The sequence below is a fragment of the Tachyglossus aculeatus genome, chromosome 1 (assembly GCF_015852505.1).
Source record: "Tachyglossus aculeatus isolate mTacAcu1 chromosome 1, mTacAcu1.pri, whole genome shotgun sequence".
NCBI classification, from domain to species: Eukaryota; Metazoa; Chordata; class Mammalia; order Monotremata; family Tachyglossidae; genus Tachyglossus; species Tachyglossus aculeatus.
Genome location: NC_052066.1, coordinates 7868408 through 7892242, shown reverse-complemented (window position 1 = coordinate 7892242; position 23835 = coordinate 7868408). Strand labels below are relative to the sequence as shown.

General features: G+C 52.1%; 1 protein-coding gene across 1 annotated transcript; it reads left to right on the top strand.

Moving 5' to 3' along the window:
* The first annotated feature begins 2960 nt into the window (after positions 1-2960).
* On the top strand, positions 2961-23835 carry RETREG2 (reticulophagy regulator family member 2). The gene is made up of 8 exons (XM_038753891.1): positions 2961-3301; positions 6058-6164; positions 8773-8806; positions 11144-11279; positions 16970-17054; positions 19374-19639; positions 20605-20740; positions 23537-23835. Exons 1-8 carry the CDS (start codon positions 3096-3098, stop codon positions 23833-23835), a joined length of 1269 nt encoding a protein of 422 aa, XP_038609819.1. The 5' UTR covers positions 2961-3095.

Below are 23835 nucleotides of genomic sequence, written 5' to 3'. Positions count from 1 at the left end.
GCATGTTTGAAGGCAGAGGGGAAGGAACCAGTGGAGAGTGAGCGGTTGAAGATGGAAGTTAAGGAGGGGAGAAGGGATGGAGCGAGAGATTTCATAAGATGAGAGGGAAGGGGGTCAGAAGCACAGGTGGCCGGAGTAGCACTTGAGAGGAGGGAGGAGAGTTCCTCTGAGGATACCGCTGGGAAGGATGGGAGAGTAGCAGAGAGTGTTGAGAGCCGGGGGGTTGGAGAAAGGGGGGAAGAGACTTTGGGGAGGTCGGACCTGATGGATTTAATTTTGTTGATGAAGTAGGAGGCCAGATCGTTGGGGGTGAGGGAAGGAGGAGGGGGAGGAACCGGGGGCCTGAGAAGGGAGTTGAATGTACGGAAGAGCTGGCGGGGGTGATGGGCCTGGGTGTCAATAAGGGAGGAGAAATAGTTTTGTCTGGCAGAAGAGAGGGCTGAGTTAAGGCAGGAAAGGATAAACTTGAAGTGAACGAGGTTGGCATGGTGTTTAGACTTTCGCCAGCAGCGTTCAGCAGCTCGAGCATAAGAGCGAAGGAGGCGGACAGTGGCAGTGATCCAGGGCTGTGGGTTAGTGGTGCGAGAGCGGCGAAGGGAAAGGGGAGCGAGCGAGTCTAGCTGAGTAGAAAGGGGAGAGTTGAGAGCAGTAATCTGATCATCAAGACTGGGTAGAGAGGAGAGGGCGGCGAGGTGGGGTGTGAGGCGCTCCGAAAGATGGGTGGGGTCCAGAGAGCGGAGATCTCTGTGAGGGAGTAATACGGATTTACAGGGGAAAGGAGTGTGAGTGAGGAGGCAGGTGAGAAGATTATGATCAGAGAGAGGGATCACAGAGTTGGTGAGGGTGGACACAGTGCAGCGGTAGGAGATGATGAGGTCGAGGGTATGACCAAGTTGGTGAGTGGGTGAGGTGGGGTGGAGGAAGAGGTTGGCAGCGTCAAGGAGAGATAGAAGGCGGGCGGCAGAGGAGTCGTTAGGGATATCCATGTGGATATTGAAGTCTCCGAGGATCAGAGTGGGCATGGAGAAGGAGAGAAGGAATGTGAGGAAGGGGTCAAAGTCATTAAAGAAGTTGTAAGTGGGGCCCGGAGGGCGGTAGATGACGGCTACAAGAATCTGGAGGGGGTGGTAGAGGCACACAGTAAGCGTTCAATAAATCTATTTATTTTGTTAATGATGTGCATCTAGCTCTTATTCTATTTGTTCTGACGATTTTGACACCTGTCTACATGTTTTGTTTTGTTGTCTGTCTCCCCCTTCTAGACTGTGAGCCCGTTGTTGGGTAGGGACCGTCTCAATATGTTGCCAACTTGTACTTCCCAAGCGCTTAGTACAGTGCTCTGCACACAGTAAGCGCTCAATAAATACGATTGAATGAATCGTATGAATGAAGGAGGCCTTCCCAGACTGAGCCCCCCTTCCTCTCCCCCTCGCCTCCCTCTCCATCCCGTCTTACCTCCTTCCCTTCCCCACAGCACCTGTATATATGTATATATGTTTGAACATATTCATTACTCCATTTATTTGTACATATGTATTCTATTTATTTTATTTTGTTAATATGTTTGGTTTTGTTCTGTGTCTCCCCCTTCTAGACTGTGAGCCCTCTGCTGGGTAGGGACTGTCTCTAGATGTTGCCAACTTGTACCTCCCAAGCGCTTAGTCCAGTGCTCTGCACACAGTAAGCACTCAATAAATACGATTGATTGATTGATTCCCCACAGCACCTGCATATATGTATATATGTTTGTACGTATTTATTACTCTATTTATTTTACTTGTACATACCTATTCTATTTATTTTATTTTGTTAATATGTTTGGTTTTGTTCTGTGTCTCACCCTTCTAGCCTGTGAGCCCACTGTTGGGTAGGGACTGTCTCTATGTGTTGCCAACTTATACTTCCCAAGTGCTTAGTACAGTACTTTGCACACAGTAAGTGCTCAGTAAATACGATTGATTCCCCACAGCACCTGTATATAGGTATATATGCTTGTACATATTTATTACTCTTTATTTATTTATTTATTTAACTTGTACATATCCATTGTATTTATTTTATTTTGTTAATATGTTTGGTTTTGTTCTCTGTCTTCCCCTTCTAGACTGTGAGCCTGCTGTTGGGTAGGGACCGTCTCTATATGTTGACAACTTGGACTTCCCAGGTGCTTAGTCCAGTGCTCTGCACACTTAGTAAGTGCTCTATAAATATGACTGATTGATTCTAGACTGTGAGCCCACTGTTGGGTAGGGACTGTCTCTATATGTTGCCAATTTGTACTTCCCAAGCGCTTAGTACAGTGCTCTGCACATAGTAAGCGCTCAATACGATTGATGATGACTGTCTCTATATGTTGCCAACTTGAACTTCCCCAGCGCTTAGTCCAGTGCTCTGCACACAGTAAGCGCTCAATAAATACGATTGATTGATTGACTGAATAAATACGATTGAAAGAACTACCAGACCCGCACGGCAGAAGCAGCATGGCTCAGTGGAAAAGAGCCCGGGCTTTGGAGTCAGAGGTCATGGGTTCAAATCCCGGCTCTGCCAATTGTCAGCTGGGTGACTTTGGGCAAGTCACTTCGCTTCTCTGGGCCTCAGTCCCCTCCTCTGTAAAATGGGGATGAAGACTGTGAGCCCCTCGTGGGACAACCTGATCACCTTGTAACCTCCCCAGCGCTTAGAACAGTGCTTTGCACATAGTAAGCGCTTAGAACAGTGCTTTGCATATAGTAAGCGCTTAACAAATGCTATTATTATTAATAAGTACCATTATTTATTATTATAAATACGATCGAATGAACTACCAGACACGCACGGAGGTGACCGAGGGAAGCTGTGCGCACGCGCAGAGCGCCTAGCAACCACCTCAGTGGGGCGGGGAGTTGTGCGCGTGCGCAGGGCGTCCCCCGTCACGTGCCGGGGAGTTGCGCGCGTGCGCCGGGTGCCCCCGTCACGTGCCAGGAGTTGTGCGCGTGCGCAGGGCGTCCGCCGTCACGTGCCGGGGGAGCGCTCGGGGTCACGTGTGGGGCGGCTTCGCGGGCGCGCCCCCCCTTCCGCGCAGCGCCGCAGCCGTCCGGCCGTCCGGCCCCACCATGGCGAGCGGCGGGGGCCTGGGCGAGGCGGCGGCGGCGGCGGAAGAGGAGGAGGAGGCGGAGGCGGCGGTGGGGCGGCTGGCGGCGGCGCTGAGGCAGCGGGCCCTGGGCTGGGAGGCGGCCCTGGCGGCCGGGCAGCGGCTGCTCGTCTGGGAGAGGCCGCTCCACAGCCTGCTCGCCGCCGCCGCCCTCAACGGACTCTTCTGGTAACCCCGACGACCGGCCGCCCGCCCGCCGAACCCGGGGGAGGACGGCGGAGGGGGCGGGGCCTCGGGACGGGGGGGCGGGGCCCGAGGGAGGGGCGGGGCGGACGGGCCGCGCATGCGCATGCGAGACCGGCGCGTCGTTGGGGGGCGCAGGGTGGGGTCAGACACGGCGCGCATGCGCCGGGGGGAGTCGTTGGGGAGGTGTCAGGTGCGTTCTGGGGGCGGGGCGTCGTTGCGGAGGGCAGAGGGAGGTGTCAGGTAGAACGCACGTGTGCGCATGCGCTTGGGGGCGAGGCTTCGCTGAGCGGAGACCAGGGGGCGGGGCGGAGTTGAGGAGGGCAGAGCGCGTGCGTGCGCGCATGCGCTAGGGGGCGGGGCATCTTGGGTGGGAAGAGAGCCAGAGGGCGGGGCGTCGTGGGGAGGGGATAAGGAGGTGTCACAGCGCATGCGCTTCCTCACGCGCGTGCATGCGCTTGGGGGCGAGGCGTCGTAGGGGAGGGGGCAGAAAGACTTTGGGGGCGGGGCTTAGTTGGGGGGGTGGGGCGTCGTTGAGGAGTGCAGAGCGCGTGTGCGCAAGGGGGCGGGGTATCTTGGGAGGGAAGAGAGCCGGAGGGCGGGGCGTCGTGGGGAGGGCGCAAGGAGGTGTCAGCGTATGCGCTTGGGGGCGGGGCGTCATTGGGGAGGGTGCATGGAGGAGGGTCAGCGTGCGCGCATGCGCTTGGGGGCGGGGCCTCGTAGGGAATGGAGCAGAGATAATCTGGGGGCGGGGCTTCGCTGGGGGGAGGGCAGGGAGACCGGGGGGCGAAGTATCTTGGGAGGGAAGAGAGCCGGAGGGCGGGGCGTGAGGAAAGGGCGGGGCGTCGTGGGGAGGGTGCAAGGAGGTGTCACAGCGCGTGTGCGCATGCGCTTGGGGGCGAGGCGTCGTGGGGGGGCAGAGAGAGTCTGGGGGTGGGTGTTGTTGAGGCGGGCAGAGTGCGTGTGTGTGCGCACGCGCTAGGGGCCGGGGCATCTTGGAAGGGAAGAGAGCCGGAGGGCGGGGCTTGCGGAAGGGACGGGGCGTCGTGGGGAGGGTGCAAGGAGGTGTCACAGCGCATGCGCTTATGCACATGCGCGCTTGTGCTTGGGGGCGAAGCGTCGTAGGGGGCGGGGCTACGCTGAAGGTAGGGCAGGGGGCGGGGCGTCGTTGAGGGCAGAGCTTGTGGGCGGGGCGGTGTTGAGGAGGGCACGGGGGGGTCATGGCGTTCGCGCATGCGCTTGGGGGCGGGGCTTCGTTGAGGGCAGGGCAGGCGGGGCTGATAGTGCTAGTGCCTTTGGGGGAGGGGTCTCTGGAGGGGGCGGGGCTTCGTTGAAGGGAGGGCAGAGGGGAATGTCAGGCTGCGTGCGCGCGCGCTTGGGGGCGGGGCGTCGTCGTGGGGGGCCACAAAGGTGTCAGCGCATGCGCCTGGGGGCAGGGCGTCGGGGAGGGCGGGGGCGGTCCACAGTCTGCGCGCATGCGCTTGGGGGCGGGGCGTGTTTGGGGAGGGGGCAGGCAGAGAGTGCGCATGTGCCCAGGGAGGGGGCGGGGCTGACAGAGCGCGCGCATGCGCCTGGGGGCGGGGCGTCGTGAGGAGGGGCAGAGTGAGTCTGCCCTCCATCCATCCATCCATATCCATCCATCCATCCAACCATCCATCCATCCATCCATCCATCCATCCATCCATCCATCCCCCCTCCCGTCTGTCTGCCCATCCCCCATCCGTCCATGTATCCATCCATCCCCCCGTCTGCCCATCCATCCATCCCCCCTCCATCTCCCCATCTGTCCATCCATCCCCCGTCTGCCCATCCAACCATCCATCCCCCATCCATCCCCCCGCCTGCCAACCCATCCCCCGCCTGCCCATCCATCCATCCCCCATCCATCCCCCCATCTGCCCATCCATCCCCCCGTCTGCCCGTCCATCCCCCCATCTGCCCATCCATCCCCCCATCTGCCCATCCATCCCCCCGTCTGCCCGTCCATCTCCCCATCCCCCCATCCATCCCCCCATCCGCCCATCCATCCCCCCATCCGCCCATCCGTCTCCCCATCTGCCCATCCATCCCCCCATCTGCCCATTCCCCATCCGCCCGTTCCCCCGTCCGCCCATTCCCCCATCCTCCCGTTCCCCCGCCCATCCATCCCCCCATCTGCCCATTCCACCATCTGTCCACCCATTCCCCCATCTTTCTGCCCATTCCCCCATCTGCCCATCCCCCCATCTGCCCGTCCATTCCCCATCCATCCCCTATCTGCCCATCCATCCCCCCATCTGCCCATTCCCCCGTCTGCCCATTCCCCCGTCTGCCCATTCCCCCGTCCGCCCGTTCCCCCGTCCACCCATTCCCCCATCCTCCCGTTCCCCCATCCATCCATCCCCCCCGCCTGCCTATCCCCCCGTCTGCCCGTCCATCTTGCCATCTGTCCGTCCATCCCCCATCTATATGTTGCCAGTTTGTACTTCCCAAGCGCTTAGTCCAGTGCTCTGCACATAGTAAGCGCTCAATAAATACGATTGATGATGATGATCCACCCATCCGTCCCCCACCCATCCCCCCATCTGCCCGTCCATTTGCCCATCCCCCTGTCCATCCATTCCCCCATCCGCCCATCCATCCATCCCTCTGTCCATCCATCCCCCGTCTGCCCATTCCCCCATCCTCCCGTTCCCCCATCCATCCATCCCCCCGTCCGTCCATCCGTCCACCCCCGCATCCGTCCATTCTCCCTCTCCCAGGCTGCTGTCCTCCTCCTCCCTGCGGCCCTTCTTCCTGCTGGGCGTCTCCCTGCTCTGCTTCCTGCTGCTGCAACGCTGGCCGCCCCGGGCCCTGGCCCCCTTCTCCGGTAAGAACCACCTGCCCTCCCCGCAGCGGGTGCCATGTACTGAGCGCTTACCGGGTGTAGAGCACCGGACTGAGCGTTCGGGCGAGGGCACCACGTGCGAGTTCCCTGCCCATGACGAATCTACCGTCTAGAGGGGGAGACGGGCGTCAATGTAAATCGGTCCATCTGGGGTACGTATTGGGCGCTTACTATGTACTGGACGAAGCGGTTTGAAGAGTAGAGTCTAACGGAGTTGGTAGACACGTTCCCTGCCCACGACGAGCTTACAGTCTGGAGACGGACGTTAATATACATCAGTCCTCCCCTGATATGTACTGAGCATCTACAGTATGGTATCCGTTCATTCAGTCATATTTGTTGAGCGCTCACTGTGTGCAGAGCACTGGACTAAGCGCCTGAGAAGTCCAAGTCGGCAACAGAGACGGTCCCTACCCGACGACGGGCTCACGTCTAGAAGCGGGGAGACGGACAACGAGACAAAACGAGTAGACGGGTGCAGAGTTGGTAGACACGTTCCCTGCCCACAGCGAGAGCTTCCAGTCGAATGGTACGTACTGAGCGCTTACCGAGCGCAGGAGCACTGTAGTGAGCGCTTGGGAGAGGGCAGCGAAACAGTCGGGAGACCCGCTCCCTGCCCACAGCGAGTTTACCGTCAACTAAGCTCAGGCCTTCCTGGACTGAGCCCCCTCCTTCCTCTCCCCCTCATCCCCCTCTCCATCCCCCCATCTTACCTCCTTCCCTTCCCCACAGCACCTGGATAGATGTAGATATGTTTGTACGGATTTATTACTCTATTTATTTTACTTGTCCATATCTATTCTATTTATTTTATTTTGTTAATATCAATCAATCAATCAATCAATCGTATTTATTGAGCGCTTACTATGTGCAGAGCACTGTACTAAGCGCTTGGGAAGTACAAATTGGCATCACATAGAGACAGTCCCTACCCAACAGTGGGCTCACAGTCTAAAAGGGGGAGACAGAGAACAGAACCAAACATACCAACAAAATAAAATAAGTAGGATAGAAATGTACAAGTAAAATAAATAAATAGAGTAATAAATATGTACAACCATATATACATATAAATATGTTTGGTTTTGTTCTCTGTCTCCCCCTTCTAGACTGTGAGCCCGCTGTTGGGTAGGGACCGTCTCTCTATGTTGCCAACTTGTACTTCCCAAGCGCTTAGTCCAGTGCTCTGCACATAGTAAGCGCTCAATAAATACGGCTGAATTTGAAATAATAAATTTGAAAATTGAATTTGAAATAATAAATAATAATAAATAATACATACGACTGAATCACCTGTATATATGTATATATGTTTGTACATATTTATTACTCTATTCATTTTACTTGTACATATCTATTCTATTTATTTTATTTTGTTAATATGTTTGGTTTTGTTCTCTGTCTCCCCCTTCTAGACTGTGAGCCCACTTTCGGGTAGGGACCGTCTCTACATGTTGCCAACTTGTACTTCCCAAGCGCTTAGTCCAGTGCTCTGCACATAGTAAGCGCTCAAAAATACGATTGATTCATTGATCTAGCTTTACTTCTATTTATTCTGATGACCTGACACCCGTCCATATGTTTCGTTTTATCGTCTGTCTCCCCCTTCTCGACTGTGAGCCCGTTGTTGGGTAGGGACCGTCTCTCTATGTTGCCGACTTGGACTTCCCAAGCGCTTAGTCCAGTGTTCTACACACAGTAAGCACTCAATAAATATGATTGAATGAATGAATATTTGTACAGATTTATTACTCTATTTTACTCATATATATTTCCTGTTCTATTTATTTTGTTAATGATGTGCATCGAGCTTGACTTCTATTTATTCTGATGACCTGACACCCGTCCACATGTTTCGTTTTATCGTCCGTCTCCCCCTTCTAGACTGTGAGCCCGTCGTTGTGTAGGGACCGTCTCTCTATGTTGCTGACTTGGACTTCCCAAGTGCTTAGTACAGTGCTCTGCACACAGTAAGCGCTCAATAAATACGATTGAATGAATGAATGAATTTTTGTACAGATTTATTACTCTATTTTACTCGTCCATATTTCCTATTCTATTTATTTTGTTAATGATGTGCATCGAGCTTTACTTCTATTTATTCTGATGACCAGACACCCGTCCACATGTTTCGTTTTATCGTCCGTCTCCCCCTCGTAGACTGTGACCCTGTCGTTGGGTAGGGACCGTCTCTAGATGTTGCCGACTTGTACTTCCCAAGCGCTTAGTCCAGTGCTTTGCACACAGTAAGCGCTCAATAAATATGATTGAATGAATATTTGTACAGATTTATTATTCTAGTTTACTGGTACATATTTCCTATTCTATTTATTTTGTTAATGATGTGCATCGAGCTTTACTTCTATTTATTCTGATGACCAGACACCCGTCCACATGTTTCGTTTTATCGTCCGTCTCCCCCTTCTAGACTGTGAGCCCGTTGTTGGGTAGGGACCGTCTCTAGATGTTGCCGACTTGGACTTCCCAAGCGCTTAGTCCAGTGCTTTGCACACAGTAAGCGCTCAATAAATACGATTGAGTGAATGAAAGTAGCCTCCTCCTGACCGACTCCTCCGTCTCCCCACAGTAGCCCCGTCCGCCGAGGAGCAGCCCCGGGCTGACAGGTGAGTCCCCCGCCGGGCGTCCCGCCCATCGGCCGCTCCTCCGTCCGGACCCCCGGGGTTGCGGGGGGGGGCCAAAGATCGGGGCAGCGCTCGCCCCCCGACCTTCTTAGAGAAGCAGCGCGGCTCAGTGGAAAGAGCCCGGGCTTTGGAGTCCGAGGTCATGGGTTCGAATCCCAGCACCGCCACTTGTCAGCTGGGTGGCTTTGAGCAAGTCAGTTCACTTCTCCGGGCCTCAGTGACCTCATCTGGAAAATGGGGATGAAGACTGCGAGCCCCCCGTGGGACAACCTGATCACCTTGTAACCTCCCCGGCGCTTAGAACGGTGCTTTGCACGTAGTAAGCGCTGGGTGACTTTGGGCAAGTCAGTTCACTTCTCCGGGCCTCAGTGGCCTCATCTGGAAAATGGGGATGAAGACTGCGAGCCCCCCGTGGGACAGCCTGGTCACCTTGTAACCTCCCCAGCGCTTAGAACAGTGCTTGGCACATAGTAAGCGCTTAATAAATGCCATCGTTGTTATTATTATTTGGGAAGGTCCACCACGGGGAGGGGGGGGGGTCCTCATTTTTCGTGGTATTTATTAAGCGCTTACTCTGTGCCAGGGACAGAGCCGGCCTAACCAGGTCGGACCCGTCGCACGCGGGGCTCCCCGCCTTCCTTCCTTCCTTCCTTCCTTCATTCAATCAATCAATCAATTGTATTTATTGAGCGCTTACTGTGTGCAGAGCACTGTACTAAGCGCTTGGGAAGTCCAAGTTGGCAACATCTAGAGACGGTCCCTACCCAACAGTGGGCTCACAGTCTAGAAGGGGGAGACGGAGAACAAAACCAAACATATTAACAAAATAAAATAAATAGAATAGGTATGTGCAAGTAAAATAAATAAGTAAATAGAGTAATAAATCATCATCATCATCATCATCAATCGTATTTATTGAGCGCTTACTGTGTGCAGAGCACTGGACTAAGCGCTTGGGAAGTCCAAGTTGGCAACATGTAGAGACGGTCCCTACCCACCAGTGGGCTCACAGTCTAAAAGGAGGAGACAGAGAACAAAACCAAGCATACTAATAAAATAAATAGAATAGGTATGTACTAGTAAAATAAATAAGTAGGGTAATAAATCATCATCATCAATCGTATTTATTGAGCGCTTACTGTGTGCAGAGGACTGTACCAAGCGCTTGGGAAGTACAAGTTGGCAACATCTAGAGACGGTCCCTACCCAACAGTGGGCTCACAGTCTAAAAGGGGGAGACAGAGAACAAAACCAAGCATACTAACAAAATAAAATAAATAGAATAGAACATCATCATCATCAATCGTATTTACTGAGCGCTTACTGTGTGCAGAGCACTGGACTAAGCGCTTGAGAAGTCCAAGTTGGCAACATCTAGAGACGGTCCCTACCCAACAGCGGGCTCACAGTCTAAAAGGGGGAGACAGAACAAAACCAAGCATGCTAACAAAATAAAATAAATAGAATAGATATGTACAAGTAAAATAAATAAGCAGAGTAATAAATCTGTACAAACATCTATCATCATCATCATCAATCGTATTTATTGAGCGCTTACTATGTGCAGAGCACTGGACTAAGCGCTTGGGAAGTACAAATTGTCAACATATAGAGACAGTCCCTACCCAACAGTGGGCTCACAGTCTAAAAGATCTATATATATATCTATACATATATCATACTGATTAAGCGCTTACTGCGCGCGGAGCACTGGACTAAGCGCCCTGGGGGCCCAAGCTGACCCTCGTTTTCTCCAGCCGAGAGGCCCAGAGGAGCCAGGCGACTCGCCCAGGGTCGGGCGGCGGGGCCGGGATTCGAACCCAGGCCTGGAGTGGGAGCCCTTGACGGGGGAGTGGGTGATGATGATGATGATGATGGCATTTATTAAGCGCTTACTATGCGCAAATATGTTGCCAATTTGTACTTCCCTAGCGCTTAGTACAGTGCTCTGCACATAGTAAGCGCTCAATAAATACGATTGATGACGATGATGATGATGCAAAGCACTGTTCTAAGCGCTGGGGAGGTTCCAAGGCGATCAGGTTGTCCCCCGGGGGGGCTCCCAGTCTTCATCCCCATTTTCCAGAAGAGGGAACTGAGGCCCGGAGAAGTTAAATGACTCACCCAAAGTCACCCAGCCGACAGGCGGAGGAGCCGGGATTTGAACCCACGACCTCTGACTCCAAAGCCCGGGCTCTTCCCACAGAGCCGCGCCGCTTCTCAAGCGGGGTGGGTGGGTGGGGGGGTCTCCCGGGGGGGGGCGGGGGGGGGGTCTCCCGGCGATGGGGTGATGCGGGCGTCTCCCCCACCGCCGCCCAGCGAGGCCCTGGGGGCGGGGGCCCGGCCGCACCTGCTGAGCGTCCCCGAGATGTGCCGCTGCGTGGCGGAGAGCTGGCTCGCCTTTCACGGACACCTGCGCGACCTGCTGCGCTACAAGAGGCACAACCCCGGGCAGGTAACGCGCAGTCATAACAGTGATGGCGTTGATTATTTAGTCAATCATTCAATCAATCAGTCGTATTTATTGAGCGCCTACTGTGTGCAGAGCACTGGGCTAAGCGCAGTCATTCAATCCAATCAATCAATCAATCAGTCGTATTTATTGAGCGCCTACTGTGTGCAGAGCACTGGGCTAAGCGCAGTCATTCAATCCAATCAATCAATCAATCAGTCGTATTTATTGAGCGCCTACTGTGTGCAGAGCACTGGACTAAGCGCAATCATTCAATCATTCAATCAATCAGTCGTATTTATTGAGCGCCTACTGTGTGCAGAGCACTGGGCTAAGCGCAGTCATTCAATCCAATCAATCAATCAATCAATCGTTTTTATTGAGCACCTACTGTGTGCAGAGCACTGGACTAAGCGCAGTCATTCAATCCAATCAATCAATCAATCAATCGTATTTATTGAGCGCCTACTGTGTGAAGAGCACTGGGCTAAGCGCAATCATTCAATCCAATCAATCAATCAATAGTATTTACTGAGCACTTACTGTGTGCAGAGCACTGGACTAAGCACAATCATTCAATCAATCAATCGTATTTATTGAGCGCTTACTGTGTGCAGAGCACTGGGCTAAGCGCAGTCATTCAATCCAATCAATCAATCAATCAATCGTATTTATTGAGCGCTTACTGTGTGCAGAGCACTGGACTAAGCGCAGTCATTCAATCCAATCAATCAATCAATCCATCAGTCGTATTTATTGAGCGCTCACTGTGTGCAGAGCACTGGACTAAGTGCTTCGGAAGCACAAGTTGGCAACATATAGAGACGGTCCCTACCCAACATCATCATCATCACCACTTGAAGTAGCTTCACCACTTGAATGCTTTATGACCTTGGGCAGTCATTGAATTGGCCTGTGCCTCAGTCTCCTCAGCTGTAAAAAATTTGTCCTTCCCAAGCGCTTAGTCCGGTGCTCTGCACATAGTAAGCGCTCAATAAATACGATTGATGACGATGACTGATGATGACCTGCTGTGCTACAAGAGGCACAACCCGGGGCAGGTAACGCACAGTCATAACAGTGATGGCGTTGATTATTTATTCAATCATTCAATCAATCAATCGTATTGATTGAGCGCTTACTGTGTGCAGAGCACTGGACTAAGCGCAATCATTCAATCTTTCAATCAATCAATCAATCAGTTGTATTTATTGAGCGCTTACTGTGTGCAGAGCACTGGACTAAGCGCTTGGGAAGTACAAATTGGCAACATCTAGAGACAGTCCCTACCCAGCATCATCGTCATCATCATCAATCGTATTTATTGAGCGCTTACTGTGTGCAGAGCACTGGGCTTAGCGCTTGGGAAGTACAGATTGGCAACATCTAGAGACGGTCCCTACCCAACATCATCATCATCATCATCATCAATTGTATTTATTGAGTGCTTACTGTGTGCAGAGCACTGGACTAATTGCTTGGGAAGTACAAGTTGGCAACATCTAGAGACAGTCCCTACCCAACAGTGGGCTCACAGTCTAAAAGGGGGAGACAGAGAACAAAACCAAACAGACTAACAAAATAAAATAAATAGAATAGACGTGTACGAGCAAAATAAATAAATAAATGGAGTAATAAATCTGTACAAACATATATACAGGTGCTGTGGGGAAGGGAGTGCTTACTGTGTGCAGAGCACTGGACTAAGCGCTTGGGAAGTACTAATTGGCAACATATAGAGACAGTCCCTACCCCACATCATCATCATCAATCGTATTTATTGAGCGCTTACTATGTGCAGAGCACTGGACTAAGCACTTGGGAAGTCCAAATTGGCAACATCTAGAGACGGTCCCTACCCAACAGTGGGCTCACCGTCTAAAAGGGGGAGACAGAGAACAAAACCAAACCTACTAACAAAATAAAGTAAATAGAATAGATATGTACAAGTAAAATAAATAAATAGAGTAATAAATATGTACAAACATATATACATATATACAGGTGCTGTGGGGAAGGGAGCGCTTACTGTGTGCAGAGCACTGGACTAAGCGTGGGGTTGGTTATGGGAGGTGATTAGACCGTGAGCCCGCTGTTGGGTAGGGGCCGTCTCTCTATGTGGCCAACTTGGACTTCCCAAGCGCTTAGTCCAGTGCTCTGCACGCAGTAAGCGCTCAATAAATACAGTTGAATGAATGAATGAATGAATGCGCCCGCTGTTGAGTAGGGACCGTCTCTAGATGTTGCCAACTTGGACTTCCCCAGCACTTAGTCCAGTGCTCTGCACCCAGTAAGCGCTCAATAAATACGATTGAATGAATGACTGTGGAGCCCACTGTTTGGTAGGGACCGTCTCTAGATGTTGCCAACTTGTCCTTCCCAAGCGCTTAGTCCAGTGCTCTGCACACAGTAAGCGCTCAATAAATATGATTGAATGAATGAATGAGCCCGCTGTTGGGTAGGGACCATCTCTATATGTTGCCAACTTGGACTTCCCAAGCGCTTAGTCCAGTGCTCTGCACACAGTAAGCGCTCAATCAATACGATTGAATGAATGAATGAGCCTGCTGTTGGGTAGGGACCGTCTCTCTATGTTGCCAACTTGTACTTCCCAAGCGCTTAGTCCAGTGCTCTGCACACAGGAAGCGCTCAATAAATACGATTGAATGAATGAATGAATAAATGCGATTGAATGAACTACCAGTAAGCGCTCAACAAATACGATTGATTGATTGATTAGTGGTAATTTAAAGGGGACGAGCACTGGCCCTTTACGTTTCTCCGTGGGTGGTAAGGATTGCGGGTGATTTCAGTGGGGCTAAGGGTGGTCAAAGCCTGGCTGGTCTAGAGCGTGAGCCCGCTGTTGGGTCGGGACCGTCTCTATGCGTGGCCAACTTCTCCTTCCCAAGCGCTTAGTAGAGTGCTCTGCACGCAGTAAGCGCTCAATAAATATGATTGAATGAATGATTGAATGAATGAATGAATGAATGAGCCTGCTGTCGGGTAGGGACCGTCTCTCTATGTTGCCAGCTTGTACTTCCCAAGCGCTTAGTCCAGTGCTCTGCACACCGTAAGCGCTCAATAATTCGATTGAATGAATGAATGAATGAGCCCGTTGTTGGGTAGGGACCATCTCTAGATGTTGCCGAATTGGACTTCCCAAGCGCTTAGTACAGTGCTCTGCACACAGTGAGCGCTCAATAAATACGATTGAGTGAACGACTGTGGAGCCCATTGTTGGGTAGGGACCGTCTCTGTATGTTGCCGACTTGAACTTCCCAAGCGCTTAGTCCAGTGCCCTGCACACAGTAAGCACTCAATAAATATGATTGAATGAATGAATGAGCCCGCTGTCGGGTAGGGACCATCTCTAGATGTTGCCGAATTGGACTTCCCAAGCGCTTAGTACAGTGCTCTGCACACAGTGAGCGCTCAATAAATACGATTGAGTGAACGACTGTGGAGCCCATTGTTGGGTAGGGACCGTCTCTGTATGTTGCCGACTTGAACTTCCCAAGCGCTTAGTACAGTGCTCTGCACAATAAATATGATTGAATGAATGAATGAGCCCGCTATTGGGTAGGGACCATCTCTATATGTTGCCAACTTGGACTTCCCAAGCGCTTAGTACACTGCTCTGCACAAGTAAGCTCTCAATAAATACGAATGAATGAATGAATGAGCCCGCTGTTGGGTAGGGACCGTCTCTTGAATGAATGAATGAGCCCGCTGTTGGGTTGGGACTGTCTCTAGATGTTGCCGACTTGGACTTCCCAAGCGCTTAGTCCAGTGCTCTGCACGCTGTAAGCGCTCAATAAGTACGATTGAATGAATGAATGAATGAATGAATGTATTAAGTGCTCTGTGCCAAACACCGTTCTAAGCTCTGGGGAGGTGACAAGGTGATCAGGTTGCCCCCCGGGGGGCTCACAGGCTTCATCCCCATTTTACGGGTGAGGTCACTGAGGCCCAGAGAAGTGAAGGGACTCGTCCAAAGTCACACAGTTGACAATGGGAAGAGTCGGGATTTGAACCCATGACCTCCAAAGCCCGTGCTCTTTCCATTGAGCCATGCTGCTTAAGTGTGACTGAACGACCACCTCTGAGCTCCCCAAGCCCGGGCTCTAACTACTAGGCCATGCTGCTTGTCGGGAGGCATTCATTCATTCAATTGTATTTATTGAGCGCTTAGTGCGTACAGAGCACTGGACTAAGCGCTTGGGAAGGACAGGTTGGCAACATCTAGAGACAGTCCCTACCCAACAGCGGGCTCACAGTCTAAAAGGGGGAGACAGAGAACAAAACCAAACATACGAGGCCGGGCACCCATTCACTCGGTGGGGAGGGGGTGGTTCATTCATTCATTCCATCGTATTTATTGAGCGCTTACTGTGTGCAGAGCACTGTGCTAAGCGCTTGGGAAGTACAAGTTGGCAACATCTAGAGACGGTCCCTACCCAACATTCATTCATTCATTCATTCAATCGTTTTTATTGAGCGCTTACTGTGTGCAGAGCACCGGACTAAGTGCTTGGGAAGTCCAAGTGGGCAACATATAGAGACGGTCCCTACCCAACATTCATTCATTCATTCATTCAATCGTATTTATTGAGCGCTTACTGTGTGCAGAGCACTGGACTAAGCGCTTTGGAGAGGACAAGTTGGCAACATATAGAGACGGTCCCTACCCAACATTCATTCATTCATTCAATCATTTTTATTGAGCACTTACTGTGTTCAGAGCACCGGACTAAGCACTTGGGAAGTCCAAGTCGGCAACATAGAGAGACGGTCCCTACCCAACATTCATTCATTCGTTCAATCGTATTTATTGAGCGCTTACTGTGTGCAGAGCACTGTACTAAGCGCTTGGGAGAGGACAAGTTGGCAACACATAGAGATGGTCCCTACCCCACATTCATTCATTCAATCGTATTTATTGAGCGCTTACTGCGTGCAGAGCACCGGACTAAGCACTTGGGAAGTCCAAGTGGGCAACATATAGACACAGTCCCTACCCAACATTCATTCATTCAGTCGTATTTATTGAGCGCTTACTGTGTGCAGAGCACTGGACTAAGCGCTTGGGAAGTCCAAGTTGGCAACATAGGGAGACGATCCCTACCCAGCAGCGGGCATTTGTTAACTAGGTGCCCGGAGGGTATCTGTTAAACACTTAACTAGGTGCCAGGCACTGTAGTCATTCATTCATTCAATTGTATTTATTCATTCATTCATTCATTCAATCGTATTTATTTTTAGACTGGGAGCCCACTGTCGGGTCGGGACCGTCTCTAGATGTTGCCAACTTGGACTTCCCAAGCGCTTAGTCCGGCGCTCTGCCCACAGTGAGCGCTCAATAAATACGATCGAATGAATGAACATAGTAAGCGCTTAACAAATGCCATCAGTTATTTTTCTATTTTACAAGGGGAGATAGCGAAATCTAGGCCGGGAGCCCACTGTCGGGTAGGGACCGTCTCTAGATGTTGCCAACTTGGACTTCCCAAGCGCTTAGTCCGGTGCTCTGCGCGCAGTAAGCGCTCAATAAATACGATCGATCGATTGATTGAGCGTTTAATAAATAGACTAAATCTGTTCAAGTAAATAAATCGCGATGGGGCGGGGGGTGGGCGGCGTGGGAGCCCCCTGTGACTGGGGGCCCACCCCCCGTCCCCCCCATCCCCGCTCAGTTCTGCGCCCGAGTCTGCTGCGGCTGCACCGCCCTGGCCGCGCTGGGCCACTACGTGCCCGGGACCATGATTTCCTACATCATCCGTGAGTACGCCCCCCGTCCCGGGAATCTGGGCCTCGGGAATGTGGGCTTGTCCCCCCCGGGGATAAGGAAGGGTTCATCCCGGTGGGGCTGAGGGTCTCCCCCGCGTCCCCCTTCCTATCCGGGCCCGGGGGGTCGGTGAACCGCGGAGCGCGACTCGGTCCGACGCCACCGAGAAGCAGCGTGGCTCGGTGGGAGGAGCCCGGGCTTCGGAGTCCGAGGTCGTGGGTTCGAATCCCAGCTCCGCTGGGTGACTTCACTTCTCTGAGCCTCAGTTCCCTCATCTGGAAAATGGGGATTGACTGTAAGCCCCACGTGGGACAACCCGATCACCTTGTATCCCCCAGCGCTTAGAACAGTGCTTTGCACATAGTAAGCGCTTAACAAATGCCATCATCATTATTATTATTATTATTATTCTCTGGGCCTCAGTCCCCTCATCAGTCAAATGGGGATGAAGACTGGGAGCCCCACGTGGGACAACCTGATCACCTTGTATCCCCCAGCGCTTAGAACAGTGCTTTGCACATAGTAAGCGCTTAACAAATGCCATCATTATTATTATTATTATTCTCTGGGCCTCAGTGACCTCATCTGTAAAATGAGGATTGACTGTAAGCCCCACGTGGGACAACATGATCACCTTGTATCTCCCAGCGCTTAGAACAGTGCTTTGCACATAGTAAGCGCTTAACAAATGCCATCATTATTATTATTATTATTCTCTGGGCCTCAGTTCCCTCATCTGTAAAATGGGGATTAAGACTGTGAGTCCCCTGTGGGGCAACCTCATCTCCTTGTAACCTCCCCAGCGCTTAGAACAGTGCTTGGCACATAGTAAGCGCTTAGTAAATGCTATCATTTTTTTTTTTAAGAGAAGCAGCGTGGCTCAGTGGAAAAGAGCCTGGGCTTTGGAGTCAGAGGTCCTGGGTTCAAATCCCGGCTCTGCCAATTGTCAGCCGTGTGACTTTGGGCAAATCACTTCACTTCTCTGGGCCTCAGTTCCCTCATCTGTAAAATGGGGATTAAGACTGTGAGCCCCCCGTGGGGCAACCCGATCCCCTTGTAACCTCCCCAGCGCTTAGAACGGTGCTTTGCACGTAGTAAGCGCTTAATAAATGCTATCATTTTTTTGTTCTGCCACTTGTCAGCTGTGTGACTTTGGGCCAGTCACCTCACTTCTCTGGGCCTCAGTTCCCTCATCTGTAAAATGGGGATTAAGACTGGGAGCCCCCCGTGGGGCAACCCGATCCCCTTGTAACCTCCCCAGCGCTTAGAACGGTGCTCGGCACATAGTAAGCGCTTAATAAATGGCATCATTTTTTTGTTCTGCCACTTGTCAGCTGGGTGACTTTGGGCCAGTCACCTCACTTCTCTGGGCCTCAGTTCCCCCATCTGTAAAATGGGGATTAAGACTGGGAGCCCCCCGTGGGACAACCCGATCCCCTTGTAACCTCCCCAGCGCTTAGAACACCGCTTTGCACGTAGTAAGTGCTTAATAAATGCTATCATTTTTTTTTCTACCACTTGTCAGCTGTGTGACTTTAGGCAAGTCACCTCGCTTCTCTGGGCCTCAGTTCCCTCATCTGTAAAATGGGGATGAAGACTGTGAGCCCCCCGTGGGGCAACCCGATCCCCTTGTAACCTCCCCAGCGCTTAGAACGGTGCTTGGCACCTAGTAAGCGCTTAATTTATTGAGCACTTAATCAAACACGCTTAATGGATTTGATGTAACGTAACCCGCCCAGCGCTTAGAACGGTGCTCGGCACGTAGTAAGCGCTTAATTTATTGAGCACTTAATCAAACACGCTTAATGGATTTGATGTAACGTAACCCGCCCAGCGCTTAGAACGGTGCTCGACACGTAGTAAGCGCCTGATAAATGCCATTATTATGATTATCATCATCATCATCATCGTAAGAACGGTGCTCGGCATGTAGTAAGCGCCTAATAAATGCCATTATTATGATTATTATCATCATCAATTGTATTTATTGAGCACTTACTACGTGCAGAGCACTGGACTAAGCGCTTGGGAAGTACAAATTGGCAACGTCTAGAGACGGTCCCTACCCAACAGCGGGCTCCCAGTCTAAAAGGGGGAGATGGAGAACAAAACCAAACATACTAACAAAATAAAATAAATAGGATGGATAGGTACAAGTAAAATAAATAAATAAATAAATAAATAGAGTAATAAATATGTACAACCATATATACATACATATATACAGGATTATTAGAGAGAGAACGTCCGTCTCTGCGTGTGTATATGTGTGTGTGTCTCTGTCCGTGTGCCTCTCCCGGTGTCCCCGTCAGTGCTGAGCATCCTCCTGTGGCCCCTGGTCGTGTACCACGAGCTGATCCAGCGGATGTACACGCGGCTGGAGCCGCTGCTCATGCAGCTGGACTACAGCATGAAGGCCGAGGCCGTGCGCCACCGGCACGACCCCCGGGGCGCGGGCCGGGCCCCCGGGGGCCGCGCGGGGGGCCGCCGCCACGCCGGGGACGGGGACGACGACGGCGACCCCGCGGCCGAGACGGACAGCGAGAGCGAGGCCGAGCTGGCCGGCTTCCCCCCCGTGGTGAGAGCCCCTCAATCAGTCGATCGTATCTATCGAGCGCTTACTGTGTGCAGAGCGCTGGACTAAGCGCTTGGGAAGTACAAGTTGGCAACATCTAGAGACGGTCCCTACCCAGCAGTGGGCTCACAGTCTAAAAGGGGGAGACGGAGAACCAAAGCAAACATACTAACAAAAGAAAATAGAATAGATATGTACAAGTAAAATAAATAGAGTAATAAATGTGTACATATATACAGGTGCCGTGGGGAAGGGAAGGAGGTAAGATGGGGGGGATGGAGAGGGGGACCAGGGGGAGAGGAAGGAAGGGGCTCAGTCTGGGAAGGCCTCCTGGAGGAGGTGAGCTCTCAGCAGGGCCTTGAAGGGAGAAAGAGAGCGAGCTGGGCAGATGGGCGGAGGGATTGGGGGCATTCCGGGCCCGGGGGATGACGTGGGTCGGGGGTCGATGGCAGGACGGGCGAGAACGAGGCCTAACGGTGAGGAGATCAGCGGCGGAGGAGGAGCGGAGGGTGCCGGCTGCGATGGAGAAGGACAGAAGGGAGGGGAGGGAGGAGGGGGCCAGGGGATGGATGGATGGATGGATGGATGGACAGCCTGGAAGCCCAGGGGGAGGAGTTTCTGCCTGATGCGCAGATTGATTGGGAGCCACCGGAGATTTTTGAGGAGGGGAGTAACATGCCCAGAGCGTTTCTGGACAAAGACAATCTGGGCAGCGGCATGAAGTATGGATTGAAGTGGGGAGAGACACGAGGATGGGAGATCAGAGAGAAGGCTGGTGCAGTAGTCCAGACGGGATAGGATGAGAGCTTGAATGAGCAGGGTAGCGGTTGGGATGGAGAGGAAAGGGCGGAGCTTTGCGATGTTGTGGAGCTGAGACCGGCAGGTTTTGGTGACGGCTTGGATCGACGGGTGGGCGCCGGGGGCGGGCACCGGGCACAGACACCGCGGCCTCCTCTCCCCCGCCGCAGGTGGACGTGAGGAAGACGGCCCTGGCCCTGGCCATCACCGACTCGGAGCTGTCGGACGAGGAGGCCTCCATCCTGGAGAGCGGGGGCTTCTCCGTGTCCCGGGCCACCACCCCGCAGCTCACCGACGTCTCAGAGGGTATGGGGAGGTGGGGGGGGGGGGGGGGGGGGCCTCAATCGATCAATCAATCGTATTGATTGAGCACTTACTGCATGCAGAGCACTGGACTAAGCGCTTGGGTAGGACAAGTTGGCAACATATACAGTCAATCAATCAGTTGTGTTGATTGAGCACTTACTGCATGCAGAGCGCTGGACTAAGCGCTTGGGTAGGACAAGTTGGCAACATATACAGTCAATCAATCAGTTGTGTTGATTGAGCGCTTACTGCGTGCAGAGCGCTGGACTAAGCGCTTGGGAAGGACAAGTTGGTAACATATAGAGACGGTCAATCAATCAATCAGTCATATTTATTGAGCGCTTACTGTGTGCAGAGCTCTGGACTAAGTGCTTGGGAAGGACAAGTTGGCAACATATACAATCAATCAGTCATGTTGATTGAGCGCTTACTGCGTGCAGAGCACTGGACTAAGCGCTTGGGAAGGGCAAGTTGGCAACATATACAGACAGTCAGTCAATCAATCAATCAATTAGTCGTATTGATTGAGCGCTTACTGCGTGCAGAGCACCGGACTAAGCGCTTGGGAAGGACAAGTTGGCAACATATAGAGACGGTCAGTCAATCAATCAATCAGTCATATTGATTGAGCGCTTACTGCGTGCGGAGCTCTGGACTAAGCGCTTGGGAAGGACAAGTTGGCAACATCTAGGGACGGTCAATCAATCAGCCGTATTGATGGAGCGCTTACTGCGTGCGGAGCGCCGGACTAAGCGCTTGGGAAGGACAAGTTGGCAACATATAGAGACAGTCAGTCAATCAATCAATCAGTCATATTGATTGAGCGCTTCCTGCGTGCGGAGCTCTGGACTAAGAGCTTGGGAAGGACAAGTTGGCAACATCTAGGGACGGTCAATCAATCAGTCGTATTTATTGAGCGCTTACTGCGTGCGGAGCGCCGGACTAAGCGCTTGGGAAGGACAAGTTGGCAACAACTAGAGACAGTCCCTACCCAACAGTGGGCTCACAGTCTAAAAGAGAAAAATAATAGTAGCATTTATTAAGCGCTTACTCTGTGCCAAGCACTGTTCTAAGCGCTGGGGAGGTTACAAGGTGATCAGGTGGTCCCATGGGGGGCTCACAGTCTTAGTCCCCGTTTTACAGATGAGGGAACTGAGGCACAGAGAAGTGAAGTGACTTGCCCAGAGTCACACAGCTGACAATGGGCGGAGCCCGGGTTTGAACCCATGGCCTCTGACTCCAAAGCCCGGGCTCTTTTCCACTGAGCCACGCTGCTTCAATCAGTCAATCAATCAATCGATCGTATTGATTGAGCGCTTAGCTGGACTAAGTGCTTGGGAAGGACAAGTTGGCAACATGTAGAGACAGTCAATCAATCAATCAGTCGTATTGATTGAGCGCTTACTGCGTGCAGAGCACTGGACTAAGCGCTTGGGAAGGACAAGTTGGCAACATCTAGAGACGGTCAATCAATCAATCAGTCGTATTGATTGAGCGCTTACTGTGTGCAGAGCGCTGGACTAAGCGCTTGGGAAGTCCAAGTTGGCAACATATACAGACAGTCAGTCAATCAATCAATCAATCAGTCGTATTTATTGAGCGCTTACTGCGTGCAGAGCGCTGGACTAAGCGCTTGGGAAGTCCAAGTTGGCAACATATACAGACAGTCAGTCAATCAATCAATCAGTCGTATTTATTGAGCGCTTACTGCGTGCAGAGCGCCGGACTAAGCGCTTGGGAAGTCCAGGTTGGCAACATGCAGAGACAGTCAATCAATCAATCAGTCGTGTTGATTGAGCGCTTACTGTGTGCAGAGCACTGGACTAAGCGCTTGGGAAGCACAAGTTGGCAACATAGAGAGACGGTCCCTACCCAACAACGGGCTCACAGTCTAGAGAAGCAGCGTAGCTCAGTGGAAAGAGCCCGGGCTTGGGAGTCAGAGGTCATGGGTTCAAATCCCAGCTCCACCAATTGTCAGCTGGGTGACTTTGGGTGAGTCACTTTAGTTCTCTGGGCCTCAGTTCCCTCATCTGGAAAATGGGGATGAAGACTGGGAGCCCCATGGGGGACAACCTGATCACCTTGTGTCCCCTCCAGTGCTTAGAACAGTGCTTTGCACATAGTAAGTGCTTAACAAATGCCATCATTATTTATTTATTTGTGTATTTTGCTTATTTATTTAGCTATTTATTTATTTTGCTTATTTATTTTACTTATTTATTTATTTTGCTTATTTATTTAACTACCTATTTTGCTTATTTATTTATTTATTTTACTCATTTACTCATTTATTTATTTATTTTGCTTGTACGTATCTATTCTATTTATTTTATTTTGTTAGCATGTTTGGTTTTGTTCTCTGTCTCCCCCTTCTAGACTGTGAGCCCGCTGTTGGGTAGGGACCGTCTCTAGATGTTGCCACCTTGGACTTCCCAAGCGCTTAGCCCAGTGCCCTGCACACAGTAAGCGCTCAATAAATACGATGGATTGATTGATCTCCAATCAAATCAGATAAATAGAATAAATATGTACGAGTGAAATAAATAAATAGAGTACTAGTGAATGACCAAGGAGAGGAAAAAGGGGGGCTCCGTCTGGGAGGGGCAGGGGCGGCATGGCGGGGGTTGACGGAGGGAGACGCGAGGCTCCAGAGGGGAGCCTCGGTTGCCAACTTGGACTTCCCAAGCGCTTAGTCCAGTGCTCGCGGCACACAGGAAGCGCTCAATAAATACGATTGATTGATTGATTGATGATCGATTGATTCCCACTGAGCCACGCCGCTTCCCCCCCTCTCAGATCTGGACCAGCAGAGCCTGCCCAGTGAGGCGGAGGAGACCCCGAGGCCGGAGGAGGAGGAGGAGGAGGCGACGACAGGAGCCAAGAAGCCGCCCGCGCCCCGCGCCCTGCCCGGCGTCCTGCACAGCCCGGCGGACTCGCTGGAGGAGGCGGCGGCGGCCCCGCTGCAACTCCCGTCCCCCCTGCACTTTGTGAACGCTCACTTCAACGGGGCGGGGGGCGGCCCCGGCGGCCCCCCACCCGCCCCCGAGGAGGACTTCGAGCTGCTCGACCGGCCGGAGCAGGAGCCCCGGCCCTGA

Bases quoted from the DNA above. Each gene is read 5' to 3' on its own strand.
- RETREG2 (XM_038753891.1), top strand. From the start codon at position 3,096: ATGGCGAGCGGCGGGGGCCTGGGCGAGGCGGCGGCGGCGGCGGAAGAG. The intron at 6,165-8,772 runs GTAAGAACCACC...TCCCCACAGTAG, and splicing joins GGCCCTGGCCCCCTTCTCCG to CCCCGTCCGCCGAGGAGCAG. The intron at 19,640-20,604 runs GTGAGAGCCCCT...CCCCCGCCGCAG, and splicing joins TGGCCGGCTTCCCCCCCGTG to GTGGACGTGAGGAAGACGGC.